Raw genomic sequence first — 24,750 nt, forward strand, 5'->3', positions numbered from 1 at the left:
TAACTATAGAACATCCCTTATGATGTCTTGGCTTTTTCCTTTTCTTACTTTTTATGTGTTTTTATTTTAAGAGAGAAAAAACATCTTCCTGTAATCTGCCGTGGGGTCTCATTTTAACCCATGACATACAAGGTATATCATTTGTCATCTAAGGACATTTTGTGATGCACCTGGCATGTCATTGGTCCTCAAGGGATTAAAAAATGCAAACTATATGTATGAGAAAGAAACCAACGTATAGCTAAACCATATGACATCTACCATAACCCCCTGTTCTCATACGCTTACTTACAGTCTTTTTAAATAATTAATAAATACAACGAATACGTTAATTTTTAGATGCTAGACTCTGTGATAGTGACAACCCCCTTATTTTTAATGTCATTTGGCAAATTTAAAAGCCAAACTCTCATGTATCTTCATATTCAGCCAAAGTCTAGAGTAAATCAATGCCAAGTAACCTGCACTTGGGTAGCACTTTCAGCAGTTACAGAGAGAGACACTAAATGTCCTGGCAACAAAACATTAACATTCTGTAACTTACTTTTTCTTATCTCTTTCCCCAATCACAATCAGGACAACCAAAGCAGTAACAATAACTGCTGCCACTACACCAAAGACCACCAGCCACACTTCGAATGATTGTTGGGACGGAGATGCTAACGTGGGAGGAATGTCCAAAAATTCTAAACTGTAATCGTCCAACATGAAGGCACTGTTGATTCTTCCTTTTGACATTCTGTATGAAAAGTACATGGAGAAATGTCTCACAATAATGTAATAAGTATTATCAAACCTTTAAATGTAAGTAGAGAAGATAATCTCCATGTAAAATTACAAATATTAACCATTTTTCGCTTATGAAATATATTGTATATGAATATATTCTCCCAAGCAATTAGTTCTGTATTTTGTTTTTAGACTAAATGCAACCTTACTAAATAAAATCAAGTATAATTTGAGTTTAGCAATGAACATATACAACATTTTGCCATTGAAATATACAAAACAGAACCAAATATGAAAAATTACAAGATATAGTACTTATACAAAAAATGTGAATAATTAAATTAAGTTTCAATTAATAATATAATATACGAATATAGTAATATATTATATGAATAAATAATTGAGGACTTTGGCTAGTTGACACAACCTCTATAGCACTCAGTACCCAGCACCACATGTTCCTAGTAAATGGAGAACTAGGATCATATCCCAGCGCATAGCCTGGGTCAGGCCTAGGCCAGAGCAGAACATACATTTGTTACTCAGTTTTCTGCATTATAAAGAAAAAAGACAACAGACACTATAACATAATAGTAATATAACGCAGTAAAAATGCAATCAGAGTGCTAGGTTGCAGGTGGTTCTTTCACGTTACGGATCACTGGTCCGACTTCTGCTAGAGTACTGGGAGTACTGGAGTCTCCAGAAGGATTTAGATGTTCTTGAGAAAGCTCAAGGAAAAATAGAAAATGGTCTCGTGTGCTGGAGTGCTTTGTCTTATGAGCGTGCAGCTTCTTTAATGAAGTCTATAGAGACTGTGCACAACCTCCATAGCATAAATATTACGGTTTGGGGAGATCATGGATCTGCCTTGTAACCGGCCCATTGTGAAGCAGGATACAGGAGGACATGATCACCCAAGAGGACAATCCCCCCACCCCGTTTTGCCTAGGTCAGGATACATGAAGGTACATTTCATATACTATAATTTACTGAAATTGTCTAAAAATGAAAAAAAAAGCTAAAGCTTTACCGAATGGCATCTACAACTTTCATTTTGGGCACTATTTCAATTCCACTCGTCCCTGGCATTGAAACGTAGAACTTGAATGAGATTCTTGGGGTCTCGTTGCTGATATGTACATTGCTGGTTCTGAGCAGTTGAGAAAGACAATATGTTGTTAATTATAGCTTAACAATATGATGTACACACACACACACACAAAATCTACTGTATATATATATATATATTCCAAAAAAGATTTTTTTTTGCCTCATAAAACAAGACATCATGATGAAATAATAAGTAGGAGAGGGAGAGCTACAGGTGTCTAGCTTTAGCAAGTTCCCAGATATGTGAGTAGCCAGGGGTTCTACTGTTTAAAATCATGAATTTAGCAAAGTCTGATTGGTGTTTGGCCCTACATATTAAACACACTAACTTTGGATATAAACTTTGGATATAAATGCACATTTATGGTGAAGACAATCAACACTAATGTACTGATAAGCAACAAGGAGTGATGAGCGAAGTGGTTTCAAAAATAGGTCGGGTGCCCTTCTAATTTAGCTTCAGTGGCTTTTGGAGTAAAAAAAAAAAGCTAATTGCTGGTGTCTGTGCCTTCTTCTGTATTAACAGATATGAGCATCTGGAGGGGTTGAACTGGATGGACTTTGTGTCTTTTTTTAAACTCAAGTAATTTTATAACTATGTAATAGTATTCCTCCAAGCAAAAGCAAGTCTATACATGACAGACTTGGCACGTTAGCCTCTGTGATCAGGAGGGTTGGTTGGTATTGGCCTTATTGAGCAGGCTAGGGTTGGGCTGGAGGGAGTCCATATGGCTCTAAAAAACTGGGTTTAGCATTGTGTACATTTCTGTATACTCATACATCAAGTATAGTACAAGCTATACTTGATGTATGTATGTTTAGTCACTTGTATTGCCTATTATAAAGAAGACCTTGAAGTCAACCTGAAACGAGTTGCTTTAGCTAATCCTCAAAACAAAAAAACACAAAGCGGCACAGAATTGCATAATATCCTATTAAGTTCATACTCAATGTTTATATTAATATTATTTATATTAATCAATTATTTCAGGTACAAAAGAATGCAAATATATTAAGCTTCCCATTATAGAAATAATACACAGAAATTTGCTATATCAACTCAACCAAAGCAGCAAAACATAAAGGTGATTTTGTTTAGGAAATTTAAGTCTTTTTAAACAAATGTATTTTAGGTACCGATCAGGTACCGAAATTACTTGCCTAAAATCAAGATCCATGTTTTCTTCTACAGCAAAATATTTGGACATGGCATATGCAACAGATGCCTGGAACAAGTATTTTTCACTTTTATCCCATGTGTACTGCAAAAATAAAATGTATAATTAAAATATGGTAGTGAGTATTTTCTGTACACAGAATGCAGGTTGGCCAGATAACTGCACTAAAGGCCACGACTTTGTCTGGAATCCACGTGGCATGTATTATTTGGGTTCTTTATTACTTTACGCCATTGTTGTGGATTATTACTTATTCAAGAGATCTTGGGTTTACTTAAGCCATTAGGCATCTAGTGGCCAAACTGGTTCATTACAATATGTAAACAGTAAGAATAACCAACTGGTAGACTTCTTGGTGTTAAGATAAAACCTATGTCATGGCATTTCTCGTGCTACCCCAAGCCTCAAGTATGTAGCCAGTATCACGACCTCATGCTGACGAGTCCCATTAAGGACGAAACAGCTGTCCATGAGTGCTGATCTGGCTATTGCACCTCTTACCCGAGTTTTGTCAAAGGCTGTCTTGTACAGCGGGCAATTACTTTCAAGGGATCCATGTATAAAGTGGATATAGAGGCAAAAGGTGATCATTGTTGACCTTATTTGCATGCGCCTACCCAGAATCCCTTGTGGTTGTGGCAGCACCATGAGATTTCTGAGTGAAAAACAAACCTTCTGGCTTGTCTGGTGTCTGTAGACGAGTGTTTAATAATGCTTCTACTACCCCCTTAATTTTAAGTGGAAGGTTTTTCCATCACCTTTACCCACCATAACTTATGTAAAGATAACCTCATAATTCTTGGTAACCCTGTGGGTATTCAAGTGCTAGTTACGAACATTCAGAGGTGTAAATTGGCAGCAGCTTTAGGACCTGCCTATTCACTCCTGCTGTCGTTACATTTTCCCTACCACTATATACATAAGCCAAATTGCACATATTAAAAATAACTTCAGGCCAATTTTCTCCATTCTGTTCTAATTGTTTCTTACCGCATCATCTCCAAGGCCAGCTATTAGACTTATTCTCACTTTGATTAAATTATCAGTGTCTAAAAAAAAAAGTTACACATAATATGTAATAAAAATAATAATCATAATAATAATAACAACAATAATATGTCACCAAATCAAATTGTTGAACTAATCACTCTATACACAAACAAAAAAAACATGCAAAAAAATAATTAATAACACATGCAGGCAAAGGTTTGCACTTCGCCTTTAATCTGCTTGCTTTCTAGATTAGCAGTAGACAATATATGTTTGGTGAATTTATTGCATATGGCTTAATCTCCCCTTCACACATGACCTGTAATTAAACATTTGGGTAAGCAAACATATGATTAAAGTTGGTGTGATAGTGCTACCATGGAACTCAAATTAAATTATAAGGTTGTGCAGTTAGAGAAGAGCATAGATTAGATATATAAAGAGAAAAGAAATTGATGAGAGAATTTGAAAGTATATAGAAAGAGCAAGAAAAGAGGTGAATACAGAACCTCACAGCCGATAGGAAACATTTAGTTCATCTAGTCTGCCAGTGTTTTCTGCGATAAAACATCAGTAAAACATATTTGGTCCTTGGTCTTGTCTTATGCCTGTCCCATGGGAAGATATTCCACTTCTCTCCCACCTTCTCAGTAAAGTAAAACTTCCTTACATTACAAATAAACCTCGGACCATCTAGTTTTGAGCTATTTTCCTAACATTCCTCTTTTTCTTTTTTTTTTCTTTTTTTTGATGTTAACTTCCCTGTTACAGTTTGTTGGATCTTTTAGGTATTTAAACGTAGCTTTGTTGCTCTTTAAATTGCATTTGCGCATGTTGTACTTGAGCCACCTCCATGCACTGCTGTATAAAGCACAATTCTAAGGTACAACATAACATAGTACACATTTTTTAGTGCATTGATAAAATGTTGTATATGAAACAATATTAATGATTATCACTTAATTACGTAGTTATAAAACTTTTTTTGCATACATGGATCCCAATCTGTATCCCAGCCAACTATTCTTCTATTTTTGCTGTTTTCTTCCACCAACCAGTCATATAATGTAGCAAAGTAGTTAAGCAGAGGCTGGGCATCCATCTTTATTCCCCCAGTAATGCTCTCCAGTGCTTCAGGCCAGGGTTTAGAGTTTCCAAGTTCAAGCATAGCACTGTAACATAATTATAGAAAGAATGCTGTGACGTTGTTCACACAAAAAAGCATTGTGAATAGTTACAAAGAAACATGATTATAGAAAAACTTTTAGCGTGATTCAATGAATTTATTAAAAGAACCAAGCATGTCCTGTCTTTGTTCTCTAATCAGTATAATGTTTTTGGAGATATTGGGTTAAAAAGAAAGGAATTCACTTTTTCTTAGGGAAGTTCTAACACATGGTGTCAAAACAAGCAAAACGATTGTTTTACTGTCATGATCTCCTTTCTTCTACCCTTACCTTCCGTGTCCAAACCCAGCACTAACTGAAGAATCTAGGAGTGACCTTCTATCCCCTTTAAGTTCTTCAAATGTATTTTATCTTTATTGCAGCAGCTTGTAAACTTTAGCTGAATATACAACTTGGATTAAAATAAATTGATTAAAAAAAGAGTAAGGTTTCACCACAATGCCACTTAAAATGTTTTTTTTGTTTACCATATTTAAACAAAATATCAAAATGATTGAGTTCCCTTATTACCTTCACTTATCTTAGTAGCAACAGTCAGAACACTCCATGTAAGTTTCAATTTTATGGGTAGCTTTTGGTAAATATGAAGGGTCCTGATTCTAGAATGCAGTATAAGCCTTATTATCCAAGCACCATAAGATGAGCCTGAATACTACATTATACGACGTCTGTAGAAATAATGTTACATGAGGCTGGTTCTGGAACATTGTATAAAATACTTGCACTCATTATAGTAACCAGTAAAGTGTTCCTGCTTATCTCTCAAATTTGAAAACTTTGTACCAGACTTACACTCAATATATTGCCTAACAATCTAATTTAAAATAAATAAAGGAATTAGATGCTTCAATATTTATCTTGTGAGCATTTGGGATTAATTTCAGATTAACAGTTTAGCAAATAGCCCCATTAAAAGCCACCCAATAATACCCAAACTATTTAAGCATCATTTTTCTATTTGAGTAATGGTATAGACCAGGGGTAGGCTATCTACATTTCCCTTGATGCTTTGCCAGCATTATGACTATAAGAGCATTATGGGAGATGTAGTCCACAACATCAGGAGAGCCGAAGATTGCCTACCCCTGGTATATAGCAAAGGAGTTCCGGCTCCGTTTTCATTTATCAGGTTGTTTTGGGAAGTTCTCTCTGAGTCCCTTCTTCGAGCGTTTTAGACATCCATACAGCAAGAACACGAATCAAGCAGGAGAAGATAGAAAGGCAGGGAGGTGAGATATAAATGCGTATTTAATATTTAAAAAAGATGCAGCATGCTTACATTTAAAAAAAACAATCTGTAGCGCGTCTGAGTCTCTCTGTTCTTTTTCGGAGACGGCGGCTTGCAGGTGTAGCGCGATGACGATCCAACACGCAAACGCGTTTCGCCCAATCAGGCTTCTTCAGTGACGTCACTGAAGAAGCCTGATTGGGCGAAACGTGTTTGCAAATCAGTGACGTCACTGAAGAAGCCTGATTGGGCGAAACGCGTTTGCGTGTTGGATCGTCATCGCGCTACACCTGCAAGCCGCCGTCTCGGAAAAGAACGGAGAGACTCAGACGCGGTACAGATTGTTTTTTTTTTAAATGTAAGCATGCTGCATCTTTTTTAAATATTAACCCCTTCGAGACAAAGGCTGATTTTACTTTTTGTACCCTTTGTGACAATGGCCTTTTTAACATTTCTGCGCTGCTTGTGTTTAGCTGTAATTTTCTTCTTTCCCGTTTACTGAACCCACACACATTAGATATTGTTTTTTTCAGGACAAGAAGGGCTTTCTTTAGATGACATTGTTTTGATTGTATCATATTATTTACTATTAAAAAAATTATAAAATATGGTGAAAAATTTAGAAAAAAATGACTGTTTCTAACTTTTAGTTGAAAAATCTTTTACTCATCTATAAAAGGTAATGAAAAAACCTGCTAAATAGATTCTACTATTTGTCCTGAGTTTAGAAATACCCAATGTTTTTATGTTTTTTTGCTTTTTTCTACCCATTATGGGGCAATAAGTACAGGTAGCGTTTTGCTATTTCAAAGCCATTTTTTCCAAATCTGGTAATTCTTCCCCCCATGTGCCATTTCGGGTATCTTTGAACCCGGCCAATGCAATTTACCCCATCAAGTCATATATTTTTGAAAACTAGACAGCCCAGGGTATTCCAAATGCTAGTATTTTAACTCTTTCCATGCACCATATCTACCACCAGTCTTTGTCAAACTTTATGGTAGTCATTTTTTTGCATTTGTTTTGTCATACACATTTTACTTCAGGTATGAATTAAAATGTTCTAGTTTATGTCACTATCACAAAACACCCCAATATGTGTTCAGCAACATCTCCTGAGCGCAGCGATACCCCACATGAATGATTTTGCCTGGCTGTTTGGGGGCAAAAGGGCCACATTTGGGGCATGCGCATTTTTCAATGTTGAACTTTGGCATTTGGGGATCCACTGCCCATGCCCTATTTGGTACATCTTTGAGCCGGGCCATTTCAGTGTGCCCAATAAACCCATATATTTTTGAAAACTAGACACCCCAGGGTATTTCAAATGCTAGTATTTTAACTCTTTCCATGCACCATATCTACCACCAGTCTTTGTCAAACTTTGTGGTAGTCATTTTTTTGCATTTGGTTTTCCACACACATTTTAATTCAGGTATGAATTAAAATGTTCTCGTATATGTCACTATCACAAAACACCCCAATATGTGTTCAGCAACATCTCCTGAGTACAGCGATACCTCACATGAATGATTTTGCCTGGCTGTTTTGGGGCAAAAGGGCCACATTTGGGGCATGCGCTTTTTTCAATGTTGAACTTTGGCATTTGGGGATCCACTGCCCATGCCCTATTTGGTACATCTTTGAGCCAGGCCATTTCAGTGTGCCCAACAAAACCATATATTTTTCAAAACTAGACACCACAGGGTATTTTAAATGCTGGTATTTTCACTCTTTGCATGCACATATTTTACCACCAGCATTTTTTCAAAGTTTGCAGTAATATTTTTGTGTGTGTATTTTTCCCACACACACCTACTTTATGTATGAATTTACAGCTCCTGGTATATGCCGCTGTCACACGACACCCCATAATGTGTTCAGCAACATCTCCTGAGTGCAGTGATACCCCACATGCATGGGTGTGTCATTTTTTGGGGGAACTAAAAGGCCACATTTGGTACGTGTGCATTTTTCTAATTGGAAATTAGATGTGTGGCCATCCTTCCCCCCGTGTTAATTGGGACGTTGTTGAACCTGGCCCATTCAATTTACCCCATCAAATCATACATTTTTTAAAAGTAGACACCCCACGGGCATTTAATATGCCAGTATTTTAACTCTTTCCATGCGAGAATTGTTTTAAGCTAATATGCTAATTTTAGGACTTGCTCACAAAAATATATTTTTTATATATATATATATATATTTTTTTTATTATTTTTTTTAAAAAAAAATTTAACATTTTTTTTCAACTTGGAGGTTCCCCTGATAGTGACATCAGTGGGAAATGATTTTTACATTTTACTGTTTTTTTACTATTTTTTTCTAATTATTATTAATTTTATTTTATTTTTTAATTTATTTTTACTAATCACACTGTGATTAGAAAGCTGGGCTCCATTGACTTGCATGGTGAATGCAGTACCTGTATTCAACCTGCAAGTGGAGCCAAAGTTCTCTAGATGGTCTGGACCATCTAGCGAACTTTTAAAATTTGTGGTTCCTGTTACAGGACGGCGGCCATCTTCCTTGATGGCGAAGATTGCCGGCAGCTGCGGCTCTCCGGAGCGGTCACAGCCCATCAAAAGGTTAGTGTTTGGTGTCGCTGGATGCCTCCTGATCGAGGCATTCCAGCGACACCATTTAAGTTTAGGAGGCGATCGTCGATCGCCTCCTAAACGCTTTTAAAACGGGCGTCCGCCGCCATACAAAGTATGGCGGATGTTGACGCCCCGTGGAGGGGCCAGAGATGACCCCTTCGTGCCGATCGCGGCGTTGCTGAATGCCTCGAGGTCGAGGCATTCAGCAACGCTTTTTGGGTGCAGAAAGCGATAGTAGATCGCTTTCTGCACCCGTTTAAAGACGTGCCGGTCCTGGCACGTCAATTGTCGTAAAGCACATGCTTTTCCGTGCCGTGCCAGGACCGGCAATTGTCATTAAGGGGTTAAATACGCATTTATATCTCACCTCCCTGCCTTTCTATCTTCTCCTGCTTGATTCGTGTTCTTGCTGTATGGACGGCTAAAACGCTCGAAGAAGGGACTCAGAGAGAACTTCCCAAAACAACCTGATAAATGAAAACGGAGCCGGAACTCCTTTGCTATATATTTGAATAGGTCAGAGCAAACTCATTGCTCATCTCCGTGTGAGTGAAACACCATATAGAGGATACACCTGATTCACATATATTTGTTGAAAGCACTATGATCTTTTGTTTCTTTTTTGTTTCTACATATTGATTGATTCTGATACAACGAATGGAGATTGGAAAATCAATATAAGCATTATTATTTTTTATTTTTATCTTCACTGCACATTATTTTGGTGTAATTATCAATTGATTGTCACTTTTATAATTATAGGCGCAACACTTTATTATATTTTTTATTATTACTATAGGTATTTTGGGGTCATACTATTAGTGTTTGCAGCATTATTTACAATCACATATATATTACAATTATATATATTTTTCATATTAAAATTTTTTATATTAATTTTTTATATAATTATTTACTAAATAGTACAATATTTAGCGCCTGATCACTATTACTATTACTACCCCTGGTATAGACTTTCAACTGTCAGAGAATAAATGAAGGGACACAGAAAGCTATCTAAGAGAGTGCCCCAGTACATGTAATGTGGTCTCATTGTTTAAACCAAGTTGGGTGTGTGTTGGGGGCTTCTTCTCACCGGAGCTTTCTACCAGCGTCACTAGAATTAGTGATGTCACATGAATGAAGAGGTCCAACGTGATTGGCAGCTTTACAGAGTGCATCTTGGAACTGGAACTGATATATTGTCCTTGTGTAATATCTGTTCAACAACATAAAACCACAAATTAGAACTTTAGTCTTTTCCCCTTTATTCTTGCAAATTGAAATTGGTTTATCTCGAGGACATAATATCATATGGGCTGGGTATAATGCTACAATCATTAGATAAATGAACTGCCTTTCTGTTTGTTTATCTATTTCTATCTATTTCACTCTATTTAATATAAAAGTGGAAAGCAAAGTGGCACCAGTGAAAAATCCTATCTAACATCCCTAGTGTTAATTGTTTTTGACCTTTCCTTTTGGCTTCTTCTGAGTTCAAATTAAGTTCACAATAATTTATTTAATGTAAAAACTGAATCCCCCTAAGCCTCCCTCTTCCATATATCTGAGAGGAAAATACAACAAAGCAGCTAAGAAAAAATAGAACAATGGACAATATTGCTGGATATTAGGGCTGCCACAACTAATCGATAATAATTGTTAATAATTGCTAATAATTGTTAATAATCGATAATGAAAATCGTTTCCAACCGGTGAGACAACCTCCGCTACTGCCGGCACTTCTACTGGGTCTTCTATTATGGAGCACCGGTGTCACATGACCTTCCAGTGCTCAGTCATAGAAGCTCCAGCGAAAGTGCTGGCCAGAAGCAGAGGTTGTCTCACTGGCTGCCTCTACTAGACACCAAGGAATCTGGAGCACGGGGGGCATATCAAGGGCACAGTGGTATATAGGGGTTATAAGGCATATTTGGGGGGCACAGTGGCATTTTTGGGGTATAAGGAATAACAGGGGGGGCACAGTGGCATATCAAGGGGTATCTGGCGGTATAAGGAAAATCTGGAGGGGGCATATCAAGGGCATACTATTATATAGGGGGTTATAAGGCATATTTGGGGGGCAGAGTGGCAGATCAGGTGGGTGGAGTGGCACATCAGGGGGTTATAAGGCATAGGGGGCACAGTGGCATATTTGGGGGACAGATAGGGCATATGTGGGGTATAAGGCATATCTGGGGGGCACAGTAGCATATAGGGGGTTATAAGGCATATCAGAGGGCACTAAGGCATATGGGGGGTATACGGCATATCTTGGGGGGCAGAGTGGCATATCAGGGGGTATAAGGCATATCAGGGGTATAAGGCATATCAGGGGTATAAGGCATTTAGGGTATATAAGGCATATCTGGAGAGGACAGAGTGGCATATCTAGGGTATAAGGCATACAGGGTATAAGGCATATCAGGGGGCACAGTGGCATATCAGGGGCTATAAGGCATATAGGGTATATAAGGCATATGTGGGGAGGGCGGAGTGGCATATCTGGGGGTATAAAGCATATGTGGGGAGGGCAGAGTGGCATGTCTGGGGGTATGTGGCATATCTAGGAGGCGATGTGGCAAGAAATGCATTTTTCTCAAAGTTTATTTATTCTGCTGTTTGTTTTGAACATCCTGTTTTTAAATACATGAAAAATTTACTTTTATTTTTTTATCCGATTAATTGAAAAAACAATCAGCCAAGTACTAATCGATTATGATGCAGCCCTATTAGATATACTTAAAAGTCATACTGATCAGCAAATAACTAATACATCTATCATGCAAAATAATTATTTTAATGTAATGTATGTATGGAGGCCTCAAACACTGATGGCATCTCAGTATATCTTGTTTTTATTCTAGGTATATGATAAAATACACCCCATTTCACTTTGCTAAAACACCAATATATGCCTACTTTTTAAAGAAGTCAAATACTTTATTATGAAAACAGTGAAAAGTCATTACTGATCTATGACAGTTAATACAATGTTCAGCAACCCCACACACTGTACCCTGTACATACCTTATAAAGGAATAATCGTTGGCCACATGAAACAGAGCTGCAGGGTCACAATATGTCTCATCATGAGGAACAGGTTCCACCACACCTACCAACTCCCGTCTACAAAAAAACGATTGAAATTCACTCATACAGAACTTTAATTTCATATTCATCTGTGGGATTCTACTTTTAGGATACTTTCAGAAAAATCAGAAAATCACAATATGGTCAGCCCTTCATAATGCCTATTTGGGGAGCTGAAATATTCAATTCTCCTATAAACAGTATAGCAAATATACCTTCAGACCTGGTTTTTAGGCTTAACTCATTCTACGCTATTACGAAGATTATTGTAGCTGTCAGGGCAATTGGGTCTTAACCTTTGGGTCAGCGATTTTCAATCTGCTTAAACACTTACTTCATTCTCCACCATTCCTTCATCCACTCCTCTCTTGGTATTTCGCCTCTGAAGACCTTCCATCTCCACTGCTCCAGCATGTACGTGAAGGGGATAGTGCCAACTATTGTGAGAGCTTGCCTTAGCAAAAAGTTGATTTCTGTTTCTGTAAGAACAATTTGTAAATATGGTCATTTTCTGGGACTCGTTTACTGAACCAATATAGTATACTGTCCTGATTTTTGTTTTTTCAACTGGATTGGTAGCAGTGGATGTAGCTTGTACACAGCATTATGAAAGTCTGCAGGAGATGATGGATGTGCAGACAATAATTATTTATTTTATGAAAAACCAAGAGATTTCACTGTTCTTTAAGATGTATATAGAAATTGAATGAAAGACTTGCTGTCTCAAGACTCAACAGCATATGGAAAAGGAGTAATATCCAACTACATCAGGGGTAATGCAAAAGTGAACAAAGACTGAATACTGATCTTGCTTTAAAATGACTTTCCCTCCCTAACCTATTGTCCAATCCCCTGCATTCCAAAATATAATACAAATCTGCGGCATCAATCAGGTGTGGGCCACTACAAAGTTCCATGAAGCCATCAAAAACCTCCCTAACCCTTCCTTACACACACATCTGCTTAAACAACGTATGTACATGCTTACCTGTGTCATCCACATATGAGTCAGGTAACAGATTTAGAGCCTTTAAATGCTTTGGTGTAGCAGCTGAAAGCGACATGATTTCACCCACTGCTTCATGAAACCCTTCATTTGCACCATCTCGTAACAGCATAGACAAATTTGAATACGCCATATCATACTGAATGTGTCCCAATTCATGGTGCACGGTTAGAAAGTCTTCCATATTTACCCTTGTGCACATCTTGATCCTATAAGTGAATGGTAAAAACGAAATAAATAATAGAAATAATAAATCCTTGAATCCACATGATGTGGAAAGCAAGACTTTACTTACAATTCAGTTCATCTAAGAGTTATGTGAATTACTTGTATAGTTTATAAATGTAAGAGGGTATTTTTGCTTTCCAGTTATTGTCGATTGTCAGGGGGCCAGGATTCAGCTAATTATGTAAATTAAACTCAGACCCAAGAAACCTCAAAGGTGTCAATGGATCTAGCCAAATCCTCCTGGATTCCAATGGAGTTCCTAGGGACTTCATTTTTATGAGTACTTAAGTTGATATGTTTTGATAAGTTGATTCTTTGTCTTATCCACATTTCATAGAAGATACCTGAAATCATCATTCCCCAAATCCCAGGCTGTAGGGTGGCACACCACTTTTCTTCCATCATTGGGCTCTTCGAGCATTGAGTTTGTCCAGAAGTTTTCATACAGAGTGAAGAGTCCAACTGACTCGAAAAACTTTTCAGCTTCCCTAAACATTCTGTTCACTGTCCATCCCTGAAAGCCATAAACTATTTCATTAAATTCTTACATATATTTTAGAATACTACTGCACAAAATACATGTCATGGCCTAATGTCCTCTTCACTGCATACAAACTGTTCATACATTTAAATATAATTGGAATGGAATGGAATACTTAAATAAAATTATCCTTTACATAAGCAAATGGCCATTTTTAAATTAGCTTGATTTGAATTGAGCTGATATCAAAAGTTCTTCAAAAGGTATGTTTTTTTAGATGAAGGACTTGTGACCCACCTGAGACACCATAGTAGGAGTAACATCAATACTTTCTTTGTCTGGGTAAGGAACTGCTAGAGGGTATAAATTAGTCCAAAATCTACCCCACATATCACCTAAAAATAGGACAATAATATATACAAAAAAATGTAAAGTTCATTGAAAACAATAATGCAGAGCCAAAGTATTATTTAATATTCTGTATTTTTCATGAAATATTCCCACATTAGTTATACATTATAAAGGGCCAGCTAACCCATCTTTCAGGAGAAGCTCAGTGGGTTTGGGCTTTCATAATGTATGATTAAATCAGTAAAATCTCCTAGCTTAGTGAATAGACCCCTACATCTCCTGGCAGTGTAATATATATATATATATATATATATATATATATATATATATATTTATTTATTTATTTTACCCAAGATATTTAATACACAGCACCCTATTATACAAGACCTCCCTTGTACCAAATAACTTTGTATACATAACCCATTGGGATTCAATATTAAACTTTTTTGTTTTTGCCTTCTACTTGTTCCAAATATCTGCGGGAGCTATATGTATTTTCACCATTCTGTATATTGTTTCGCTTAGACAAGACAAAATACTTACCTAATAAATGAGCAGGAAGGCCCCCAGAGGGGCTTATATATTCAGCACCGTATGTTTTTTGTAAATGTGCTCTCACATATGCATGTAGTTCTTTATAAAGTGGGAGTATCTGAAATACACAGAAATATTGAGCGACGGTGATCACATGATCATAACGTCAAGATACAACAAAAATGTTCCTTTGAATTTAGAATCCCAACTGATTCTTGTATTTGGTCCTAATCTTTTCTTATTTACTCTTTGATATCTGTTATTTTTTAATATCTAATAAAATCCCTTATTTTAAGGTATCTAGATGAGGACATGGTAGGTGTTGCTATATAAGAATCCATGGGAAGGGGTTGGACTAGATGTCTCCAGGTAAGTCCCTGCTTCCCCAGGTCTCTGGGCCACATTCCTTGTTCTTCTATATATATATATATATATATATATATATATATATATATATATATATATATATATATATCCCCAGGTTGAAACGTTGAACCTGTTTGTTATTGTTAATATTTGTGTTAAAGATGGGTGCCTCATAAATCTTTTTAATTAAGCCCCCAAATCATGGGAACCACTCATCATTTCATGGATTTCAAATACAATATATTGCCTATTTTCATTTGTAAACTCTATTGCATGGATCAATTTAGCAGTAAATGTATATTTTTTCCTAAATATAGATTTGTAAAATAGTTATTAAATCACTGGAATAGTAAAAAATACCTCTTGAAATGTTCTTTCCACGTCTACTATTAGGTCATCCCGACTGTAGGCATATTTCCCAGTATCCAGAGTTTCGTAGTTTCCTCTCCAGTAATCTCCATAGTCCTTATATCCTTGCAAGGAAAATCAGACATTTTAAAAGGCAGATTTTAACTAATTTACAAGTTCAGGATATGTACTATTGTAAAGGAATACGCTATTAAAAGTCTAATTTAATGATAACATTTTCACTGGCGCTCACCATTAAGACGTGCAGCTTCATTTTCCAGTTCTACATATTCTTCATAAAGGGGTCTCATTTTCCTGCCGGCTTCTGCTCTCCAGCCTTCCCAGGCCCACAACCTTTCATGATAATTAGTACTTTCGAGCATTATCCGATCCAGCCCTGTGTGTACAAAATACAAATACATTATATCGCAGATGGTTTTTCTAAAATAATATTACCATTACGTTTTACATTTTAAGGGAGATACATTACACATCTGTAGCTTTGTTGTCAACACCCTAAGTTTATTTACACTGATCTACAAGCTATGAATTGCATGTACTAGTGTTATGGAACACGGTGTGTACACTTTGCGCTAGAAAAGCTCTTTGGCTGCTATTCAAATCCCTATGGGCTGCACAGATCTCTACGGTGGATACAATAATCCGATGTTTACAGTGACCTTTAAATAAAACCAGCCATTAACTTTCTCCTAAATATTATACATTATTGAATATGTCATTGATGTTTTTCTTAACAGTTCTAGGCATAGCTACTGTATCTTAAGCAAATGACCCCTTCATGTTCATGTTCCACAGCTGCAGAATATTATATTTTATTGATTTATATAGCACCATCATATTCTGCAGTGCTGTATAAGGGGTACACAGGACACAATAAGTGATGTATCACATATCAATTTGGACTTACAGAAACAAATGTCGAGGAAGACTCTGCTCAAAGAGTATACACTACAGGAGGTGGGAGATCACAGTTTCTACCAGAGAAAAACTATAATTATTGTACTACAGAAGCACGATGCGACCAAGAGGCGTAAATATTAAATGCATCGCATATGAGGAATAGAGGAAACCATCTGGTATTATGTCTGCATACCTGGCTCAAATGGCAAACACTCGTTCGATCCATCCGGTTTACATATGGTTTCTGTACTGTAGATTGAACTCATTTCATTTAAAATTTGATTCAGCTGTGAAAAAATAAAAATAACTTATCTATAACGCATACAAAGTTTTTTTTTTTGTTTTATTTTAATAAATGTGGATTATTTTTTGGTGAAACATTACTTATTTAGCTCGCAAAAGGGCATCTATATTTCTCTACAATGTGTGCTTTATTGACATACCCGAGAACTTCCCATGATGGGCCACCTGGAGCTCTCCTTATCTTTGTGGAGTGGCTTCATGTGGGGGTAGAGGAAAATGTCTGGCGGAAAGTGACAGAGCTTCAACTGGAGTCTACAATTCCAAAATAATGCCCCAGCGGGAGTCTCTGGGCAAACCCAGAGAGTTCTCATTCATGATCACCAAAGAAAAAAAAATGGGCATGAATGCTAACTTATTGACATCATAGTTTGGGGATCTTGGTACTTAGTTTTCTTATTAGACTTGGGCACCAGGGGGCTCTTCGTCTTCGTCTTCGTGCTCGTCTTCGTCAAAAAAAAAATCTTCGTATTCCGCGAATATTCGCCCGTTCCTGTCTTCTCTTCGGGCGAATATTCGTTTTTTCTTCGTTTTTTCCGGTTAAGGGGTTAATACGGGGTTAACGCGTACCGCAGCAGCTCTGCTGCAACTCTATTGGTCGCCAGCAGGGGGCCTCCTGCTGGGGACCAATGAGCTCACTACCATATATAGCTAATATATTCTCGGGCAGAATATTATGCTACTCAGAGTAAAACCAACAGAGGGCAGCATTCTGTCCGAAGATATATTAGCCAAATAACTTTGGATTTCAAGCATATGCTACTTAATGTAAAACCAACAGAGGGCAGCATTGTGTCCGAAGTTATAGTAAGTTATTTATGCTAAGTTAAATGTCCGTACTGGCGACTTTGTTGGTCACTGGCACTGACATTTAACTGACACAGCGGGGAGACCACTGGTGTCCCTGCTGTGTCAGTTAAATGTCCGTACCGGCGACTTTGTTGGTAGCTGGCACGGACTTTTAACTGTTGCATCAGGGTCCCAGGTTGATTTTTTTTTTCTGCCTAGCAACTAGTGGTAAAGGGCCGTGCGAGTGAGCCTATTGGTCGCTTGCACAGCCCTTTACCCTACGGATTTCTGCTCCCGTTATCCAACGCAGCATCGCAGGGGTTAACGGGAGCGGAAATCAGGAGTTAAAAAGGCCGTGCGAGTGAGCCCTATTGGTCACCTGCAGGGTCTTCCTCTGGCATCAACCAATTGGTTGATGCCAGAGGAAGACCCTGCAGGTGACCAATAGGCTCACTCACACTGCCCTGTAACCCCTGACGACGAACCTGCGGATTTCCACTTCAGTCAACTCCCGCGATGCTGTGAAGATAAGGTAAGTTAGATGGGGAAAGGACCGGGGAGAATAGTAGACGAAGGCGAAGATTCTTCGTGTGTGAGTCTTCGTCTTCGCCTACGTTTTACCGGCACTGTCTTCTCTTCTTCATGTCTTTGGAACGAACACGAAAACGCACTCTTCGTGTTCGTTTTCATGTTCGCCCGAAGACGAATGCACAAGTCTATTTCTTATATCTCAGCCCAAAGTACCTGTACTTACTCGTGTGTATTTGTCAGATGGTAATACCGCAGATCCCTTTCCACCAAGGAAAATGAGCTGCAGTTTGACATCAGGATCAGTCACTTGATCAAGTGGATATCTTGATGAATTGTCACTTGCTTCCTTGTAAAATGCAGACCACTTGGCACTTGCTTGATTCTGAAATTAGAGACATTGTTTTTACTTAGATACTTAGATACAATGAATAGCCTGATACTTATGGCAGGAATAAGAAATAAAGATCTTTCTAGCTACCATAACAGATCTTTCTGTAGGATAGGATATATATACATTTATAGATCTAATTTATCTTTCTGCCACACAAGAACATTGTTTATTAAGACTTTTAAATAACCCACAAAGAGTATTTGTGGTATTTTGTGTTTTTTGTTATTTTCTTTGAACTATTTTGTAGATAACTCATACATTGGGGTATATTTATTTTTTCTTTTATTGTGATTGGCTGTAGCACAGGGAAACAGCCCAGGATTCTTTGGCCCAAATTGGTCCGAGAGTATGGATTAATATTGATTAATCTAAACTCAGCACTAATCATACAATCTTTTCATGAGGTCTGGCTCAGATTCAAACACCACAATCAAATTTAAATTTAGTAGCAAGCGTAGGATTCAATCTGCTGATGTAAAAGTAGGGCCAGAGTTTCATTGCATCAATGTGATTGTACCTGATAAAGACAGAGACAATAAACTGACTCAAAAGATAAGAAAACACCTTACAAAACTAGTTGAGTCCAGGCTAAAGTTCTAGCTTTTCCCAGGAAGAAATAATTAAACAAGGGTAATACTACTAAAACCGAATACTGAAAATGAGTTTCTGGCCCCGTGATAAAAATGAGCAGTGTATGTGAATAATGCAACAACATTATGTGATGGAGAACTAACTGTCTTATCTTATTGTCAGAGTATAGTACATAGTTGCTTTAGATGTACTTTCCATCATGTTAACAATTTTAGAAAGTAATTAAATTAGAAATAAAGCTGTAATACATTTTTTGCACTTCATCCCCCATCTCTCACTTTTATACCCCATCCAGGTTCATCTCTACTACATTCATTTTACTTTCGCTTGGCCTATCCATGGTCTTCCTTCCCCCCCACCTGCCATTTTCCCCCAGAATCCCCACCTTTCCTCTTTCTATAGTCTGGCTTATTTTCTACTAACTATACATCAATATACTGTTTACCCCCAGATTCTGCCATTTTTCCAGCCCCTCTGTATCCTTCACTCATTCAGCCACTTAGCCTTTTTATCCTCTCTCCCCCGCCTTAGCCTTTCTTTTTGCTTTCCTGTAAACCTCCATAGTGTCCATAGTGGGCTCCAGACAGTTGGGAAGACCATGAATTAATACAAGTTTGGTGCCTCATCCAAGACAAAAACTGCTCGTACATGATTTGATATCCCCATGCTGTCTGAGCTTAAGCTTCTTGGGAGGAGTGCACTGAAGGGGGCCTGTGTGACGCTGAAGAAGGAACGGACCTCTTTGTTCATCATGACCATAATCCCGACAACTTGCCTATAACCACAATCATGGAGACTTTGCCCTATTACTAAGGTCTTTGACCCTCAGTTATGTATTTACATTCAGCGTTGCCATAAGCTTAACCCAGGGCAGCATCACCTGCTACCCCCTCCGTGCTCCAATCTTTAGTTTTGGGTGTCGGGATATGACATCATACCCCAGCACACCACTTTGTAAAGGAAGCGCAGCATGGAAGAAAACTGTGGAGGACTGTGCGGACTCTACGCAGCCCTCCATAATGGGCTGGTTGGAGAGATCAGTGATCTCCTTTAAACTGGCCAATTGAGAAATAACATTGCAGGGAGCCTGGGTCTACCTTTTATGCCGAAGAGGGGCTACCGTCCCCTGGACTGGCCGCCATAAGACTAAGCCAGAACTCAGAAATACACTTATTTCCCCTGCCATTACTTCCAGGGTTTTTGAAAGTTTTATACAATATCTCATATTTTTACCACAGTAAATGACCCTTGTTTCATACAAATTTGTTGTAATAAGAAATCTCAACAACGAGGAGTGTTTAAAAATTGTCGTAACATTACTCTGATGTACAACTTCACACTTTATGCTGATGTGTATACATGCTGTGAATCATCAATGACAAATTTGTTCTAAGCACTCTAAAAACTTGTGCTAGATACCTAATTTAAGTTAATATTTTCCAGAGTCTCTTCTTAGTTAAGTAACATTGTGTAAAAAATTATGCTGACTATTTTTCAAGGAAAGTACAAGCAATTTATTTTACTGCAATAACATGTATGCATGAAGTAAACGATTAATTTCCAATTATGTAGTAAATCAATCATGTGTATTGTGAGCCAGGAATATGATTGCAGTAGTTTGGAAGCTTCCTAACTGTTTGGGATCATTGTCAAGCAGATCTGTGTAAGTGACGGATCAAAGATCCCATGTCAATGTATTTGCTATTTAAAGAACAAGCAACTTGGTCTGTTCTGTGTCGCTAAATTGCTAGGAAAAGCAAAATTTTAATAATGTTATAACGGTTTATCCATAGGCATTGATGTGTAAACATCTGGATGACTGTATTGTGTTGTGGGACCAGGTATGCTTTATTATAAGGTAGATTTGCAAACTGATTTCTCATCGGTATGCATTAAAAAACATATTTAATACCATTGAAAGTATAAAATGTTGTGATCATTTTTAATCTGGTCAAAGTGGACCCATGATTTTCTCATGTTAATTTTATGCTCTGTATTAAAATAATGTTATCTGCTGATAGATGTTGCATCAAATATTTAAAAAGGAACTAGAGAAAAGGTTTGAAAATGGTTAATCTTATTTAAAACTCTCTTTGGTACTGCTTGTTTCACTTTGTGTAACATGGCTCGTCCTATAACTGGTGTCCCTTCTTCTAAACAGCCAGTCTCACTTTTTATGGTTTAAAAGCTGTTAAGACTTTTTACAGGTCAGTGGGTTATTCGCTTGCTTAGCACCTATAATAATATTCACACCTTGTGTATCTACACTAAAAAAAAACAAATTCTCTATAAACTGATTTTTAGCTTAAGTAAAATGTGGGTATATATATATATATATATATATATTAGAGCAATATAACATTATTGTCATTATTATTATTATATTTTATTTACATCGCGCCAATAATCTACGCAGTGCTTCATCTAAGACAAACCCATAAATTAAGTAAAGAGGGCCATGCTGGCAAGCTTACAAAAGGGAATTTTGTAAATGAGCTTACCCGAGACTCTTCTCATATTAACTCAAGTTCATAACTTAAGTTCATAAACAATATTACATTATAGCGACTCACTTTTGATGGCAACCAAATAGTTCTATTTATGGCCAATGCTCTGTAGTCTTTTGCTAGTCTGTAGTCAAACTAGCAAATGTTTCAATATTAATATTCCCTGGCCCAACCACCCCATTCTCAAGATCTTATTGTGTCTGTATATATGATATTTTTTATAACTGGTAGAAAATATGAAATAAACATCAAAAGTGTTATTCAGTCAATTTTGTATAAGCTATCAAGTTATCAGACAATCTGGGATATGTTCATTCCTAATCGGTTTGCCACAAAATGTTGTCATATATACAGTATACTGTACATAATATTGCAGTATTGGTTACAGTGTAACCTAACACTTTTATTCTTAGAAACCATCACAGCATTTTACAAGATCTTCCATGAACATTTATGGCTTTAACTACATTCATGCGAGATTAGTGCAAAATATATATTTTCTATGAAAGAGAATCATTGCACTCAATACACTTGACATATGCTTGGCTGGTGTCTTGGTTATAAAAAGGTAGAAAATATTTTCTTTATCATTGGTTGAATTGCTCAGTGGTCAAACTGTTCTAGACTTAAGCCATCCTTAAACCAGATATTGTATTACCTATAGATCAACATGAATGCTGCAATCACCAATACACCTAAACAACATGTGGCCAAGGTGTGTAATCAGCTTTACAGTTACAGTTTAATTATGTGATAGGCTACACATTTTTCATAATAGACATATGGACTAATGAGACATAGCGCAATAACAAAGTAAAGAAATAATCCAAGTCAATAAACAGGCAAAAAGTCAGCATCACAGGCATCACAAGCAAGTTGAGGAAAATCCACAAAATTAGAAATGATTGGTCTGTAACACAAAGTATGCAGAGGTGAGTACTAGCTACTGAGTTTTATGTTAAAGCTGGTGTTCTGCTCTCCTGTGGCCTGGTGGTTGTTCCAACACAGCAAATGTCTGTTTGGCCTTTCTGTGGCATCCCTTCGTTATCCATCCTTCTGATTTTGTAAGCCTTGGCTGGATCCTTATCTCCCTATACGATCCTTACCCCAACCATTTGCCCATCTGACCCAAGCTTTGGCCTGTCTGACCTAACTTTTAGTCTTGCTTCTTGGATTTTTTCCCTGGTGGGTATTGGGCCTGTGTGACCTCATCCCTGCTCTTCCCTTTAATGTCTGACCTAGTACCTACCTGCCATTGCATTCCCTACTAGTATTATTCATGGAAAAAATACCAGTAAGAATTAAAAACCTTGAGACAAAATGATAAACAGTCCAATAAATGAACAGTCCATGTATGACTGAAACGGTTCTAAAACATACTGTAAACCTGTGGGTATGACAAGCACCAGGAGGTAATGCCATGTCATACTTTTTTATACATTTATTATACATTAAATCTGACAGTACCTTAACATCTCCTCTATATTATAAGTCCTTTCACACAGTCTCATTCTGAGCTCTGTTAACATGTATCCATTGGTTTTACTCATTCATGCAATGTTATATATATATATAAATATACATATATATATATATATATATTAGGTCAAGTTTTAAATAATATAACAAAATAGTGGCATACAATAAAACTTCATCCACAAATCACACAGATCTAGAACATCCCTACATACCATTTTTTCAGCATTCTCATCTGTGATGTTGGTATTATACTCCCACTGTGCCAGTGCAGATTCATGATACAGAGGTTCAGCTAAGTCATCGAACCGTTGTAGGAAATCTCTGGCTTCGCTGGTAACATCTTGACTAGTACAAATGCCCAAAATAACCGACGCACAAAACAGCCAAATGGCACCTGGCATCTTTCTCCCTGAGCTGAAAATCCCACAACTGAATGAGGTCCTTTCCAGTAATCTTGGATATCAGCACCTATATCTTTAGCCTTTGCACTCCTCTGCAAAGGTTGGCCAGGGCAATTCAGGAAGTGATTGTCTTGTTTGTTTAAAAGGTTTTATTAGCATGATACTACTCACTGTCCTTTTTTTATCATGGTAGTAACAGAAAGGATGGCAGATTTCTGTACCCCTGAGGAAATCACATAATAATGAGGTCAAATCGCAGTTCACAAACAATAACTCTCCTGTTTATCTCCAAACAGTTGCGCTTGATAACAGTCGAATACTGGTTAATACCATGTACAACATCTGACTGACTTGACTACTTAGTGCATTAGACAACTAGAATCTCTAATGCTGACACACAAGTTCAACAAATATTTATTATTCTCGCTGTCCCTTTTTAGCCAGTGGAGGTTCCTGATATTTCTTTATCAGGAACAGAGGAAAGAGAATCTGACACACATTCCAGCATCAAGAATTTAAATGATTCCCAGATTTTGCAAGACCTCTGCAACATAAAAATAGAAATTGTTTTTCTTCCCAAAATTCTTGAATCAAGGAAATGATGTACGCTGTCCTTATTTACTACTGATCTCTGAAAATCAAACAATATAATGTGTATCACTTCTGGTTTCTTATGCAACTTCAATATGTAATGTAATGGGGCTATCACATAAGACACCACATATCAAGAAAGAGCATTTAACTAGATCGATGTTCCAATACTAGAAATAGCCGTTTGTGTGATTCTTAGCACATTTAAAGATTATCTTAATCTTGACTTGTTATTATTTTTGTAAAGCAGCTCTATCTTTAATTTTGGCATTGTAAAACTGGCATCTTGGAAAACAACCACTATGTGCCATGGCAAACACCTCCTCAGATATTTATTTTTAACATAATGCTATTTTGTGAGTTTATGATCAATACAAAATGGTCTTTTCTAATATCTTCTTTGTCTCTTTCCTTGGTTTCCAGGTGTACTCTTACAAATACAACAGTAGGGGTGAGTAGGGGCTTCCTCTTGATTAACAATGGTTAAGGGTTCTTGGTCAAACTTTGAGCTTGTTCTTTACATAAGAACTTTAATTGGGCTTGGAGATTTTTTCACACTAGAACATTGGGCTGTTTGATATCCCATCTCAAAGTTAATTAGTCTGCCTGATGTGGTTTCCTCAGTCCTTTTTAAGATGGACAACAGGTTATATAAACCACAAGGGAGGTACAAAATCAAAACTTCTTTGCCAGGAAGCTCTCTTGCTTTGGCATTGGGCCCTTTGTTTGGCTTAACAGCATTGCCTCTTTTTGTGTAAAGAACGTGGTTCGTGGGAAGTTAGGATATGAATGTCTTTCCGTTCAGTGCTCATCC

The 24,750-nt window shown here is 37.2% G+C and overlaps 1 protein-coding gene across 1 annotated transcript; it reads right to left on the reverse strand.

Annotated features, from left to right (window-relative positions):
• Nucleotides 1-540: 540 nt before the first annotated feature.
• Nucleotides 541-23,345, reverse strand: LOC149286048 (angiotensin-converting enzyme 2-like). Its single transcript, XM_089494374.1, has 17 exons — nt 23,157-23,345; nt 18,200-18,358; nt 16,550-16,643; nt 15,689-15,832; nt 15,448-15,560; nt 14,731-14,839; nt 14,134-14,231; nt 13,700-13,869; nt 13,110-13,336; nt 12,456-12,600; nt 12,059-12,157; nt 10,125-10,247; nt 5,004-5,182; nt 4,011-4,069; nt 3,004-3,104; nt 1,763-1,882; nt 541-739 (listed from the first exon to the last, which is right to left on the reverse strand). The coding sequence occupies exons 1-17, from the start codon at nt 23,343-23,345 to the stop codon at nt 541-543; spliced, it is 2,328 nt and encodes a 775-aa protein (XP_089350500.1).
• Between the last annotated feature and the right edge of the window lie 1,405 nt (nt 23,346-24,750).

Source organism: Sceloporus occidentalis, unplaced genomic scaffold (genome assembly GCF_023333645.1).
Source record: "Sceloporus occidentalis isolate IW3139 unplaced genomic scaffold, rSceOcc1.0.p SCAF_72, whole genome shotgun sequence".
Taxonomy (NCBI): domain Eukaryota; kingdom Metazoa; phylum Chordata; class Lepidosauria; order Squamata; family Phrynosomatidae; genus Sceloporus; species Sceloporus occidentalis.

Excerpts from the sequence above, each read along its gene's own strand:
- LOC149286048 (XM_089494374.1), bottom strand. The coding sequence starts at position 23,345 with ATGCCAGGTGCCATTTGGCTGTTTTGTGCGTCGGTTATTTTGGGCATT. Across the intron at positions 15,561-15,688 it reads TGAAGCTGCACGTCTTAATG|GATATAAGGACTATGGAGAT; the intron begins GTGAGCGCCAGT and ends TTTCCTTGCAAG. Across the intron at positions 5,183-10,124 it reads GACGCTGGTAGAAAGCTCCG|TGCTATGCTTGAACTTGGAA; the intron begins GTGAGAAGAAGC and ends ATTATGTTACAG.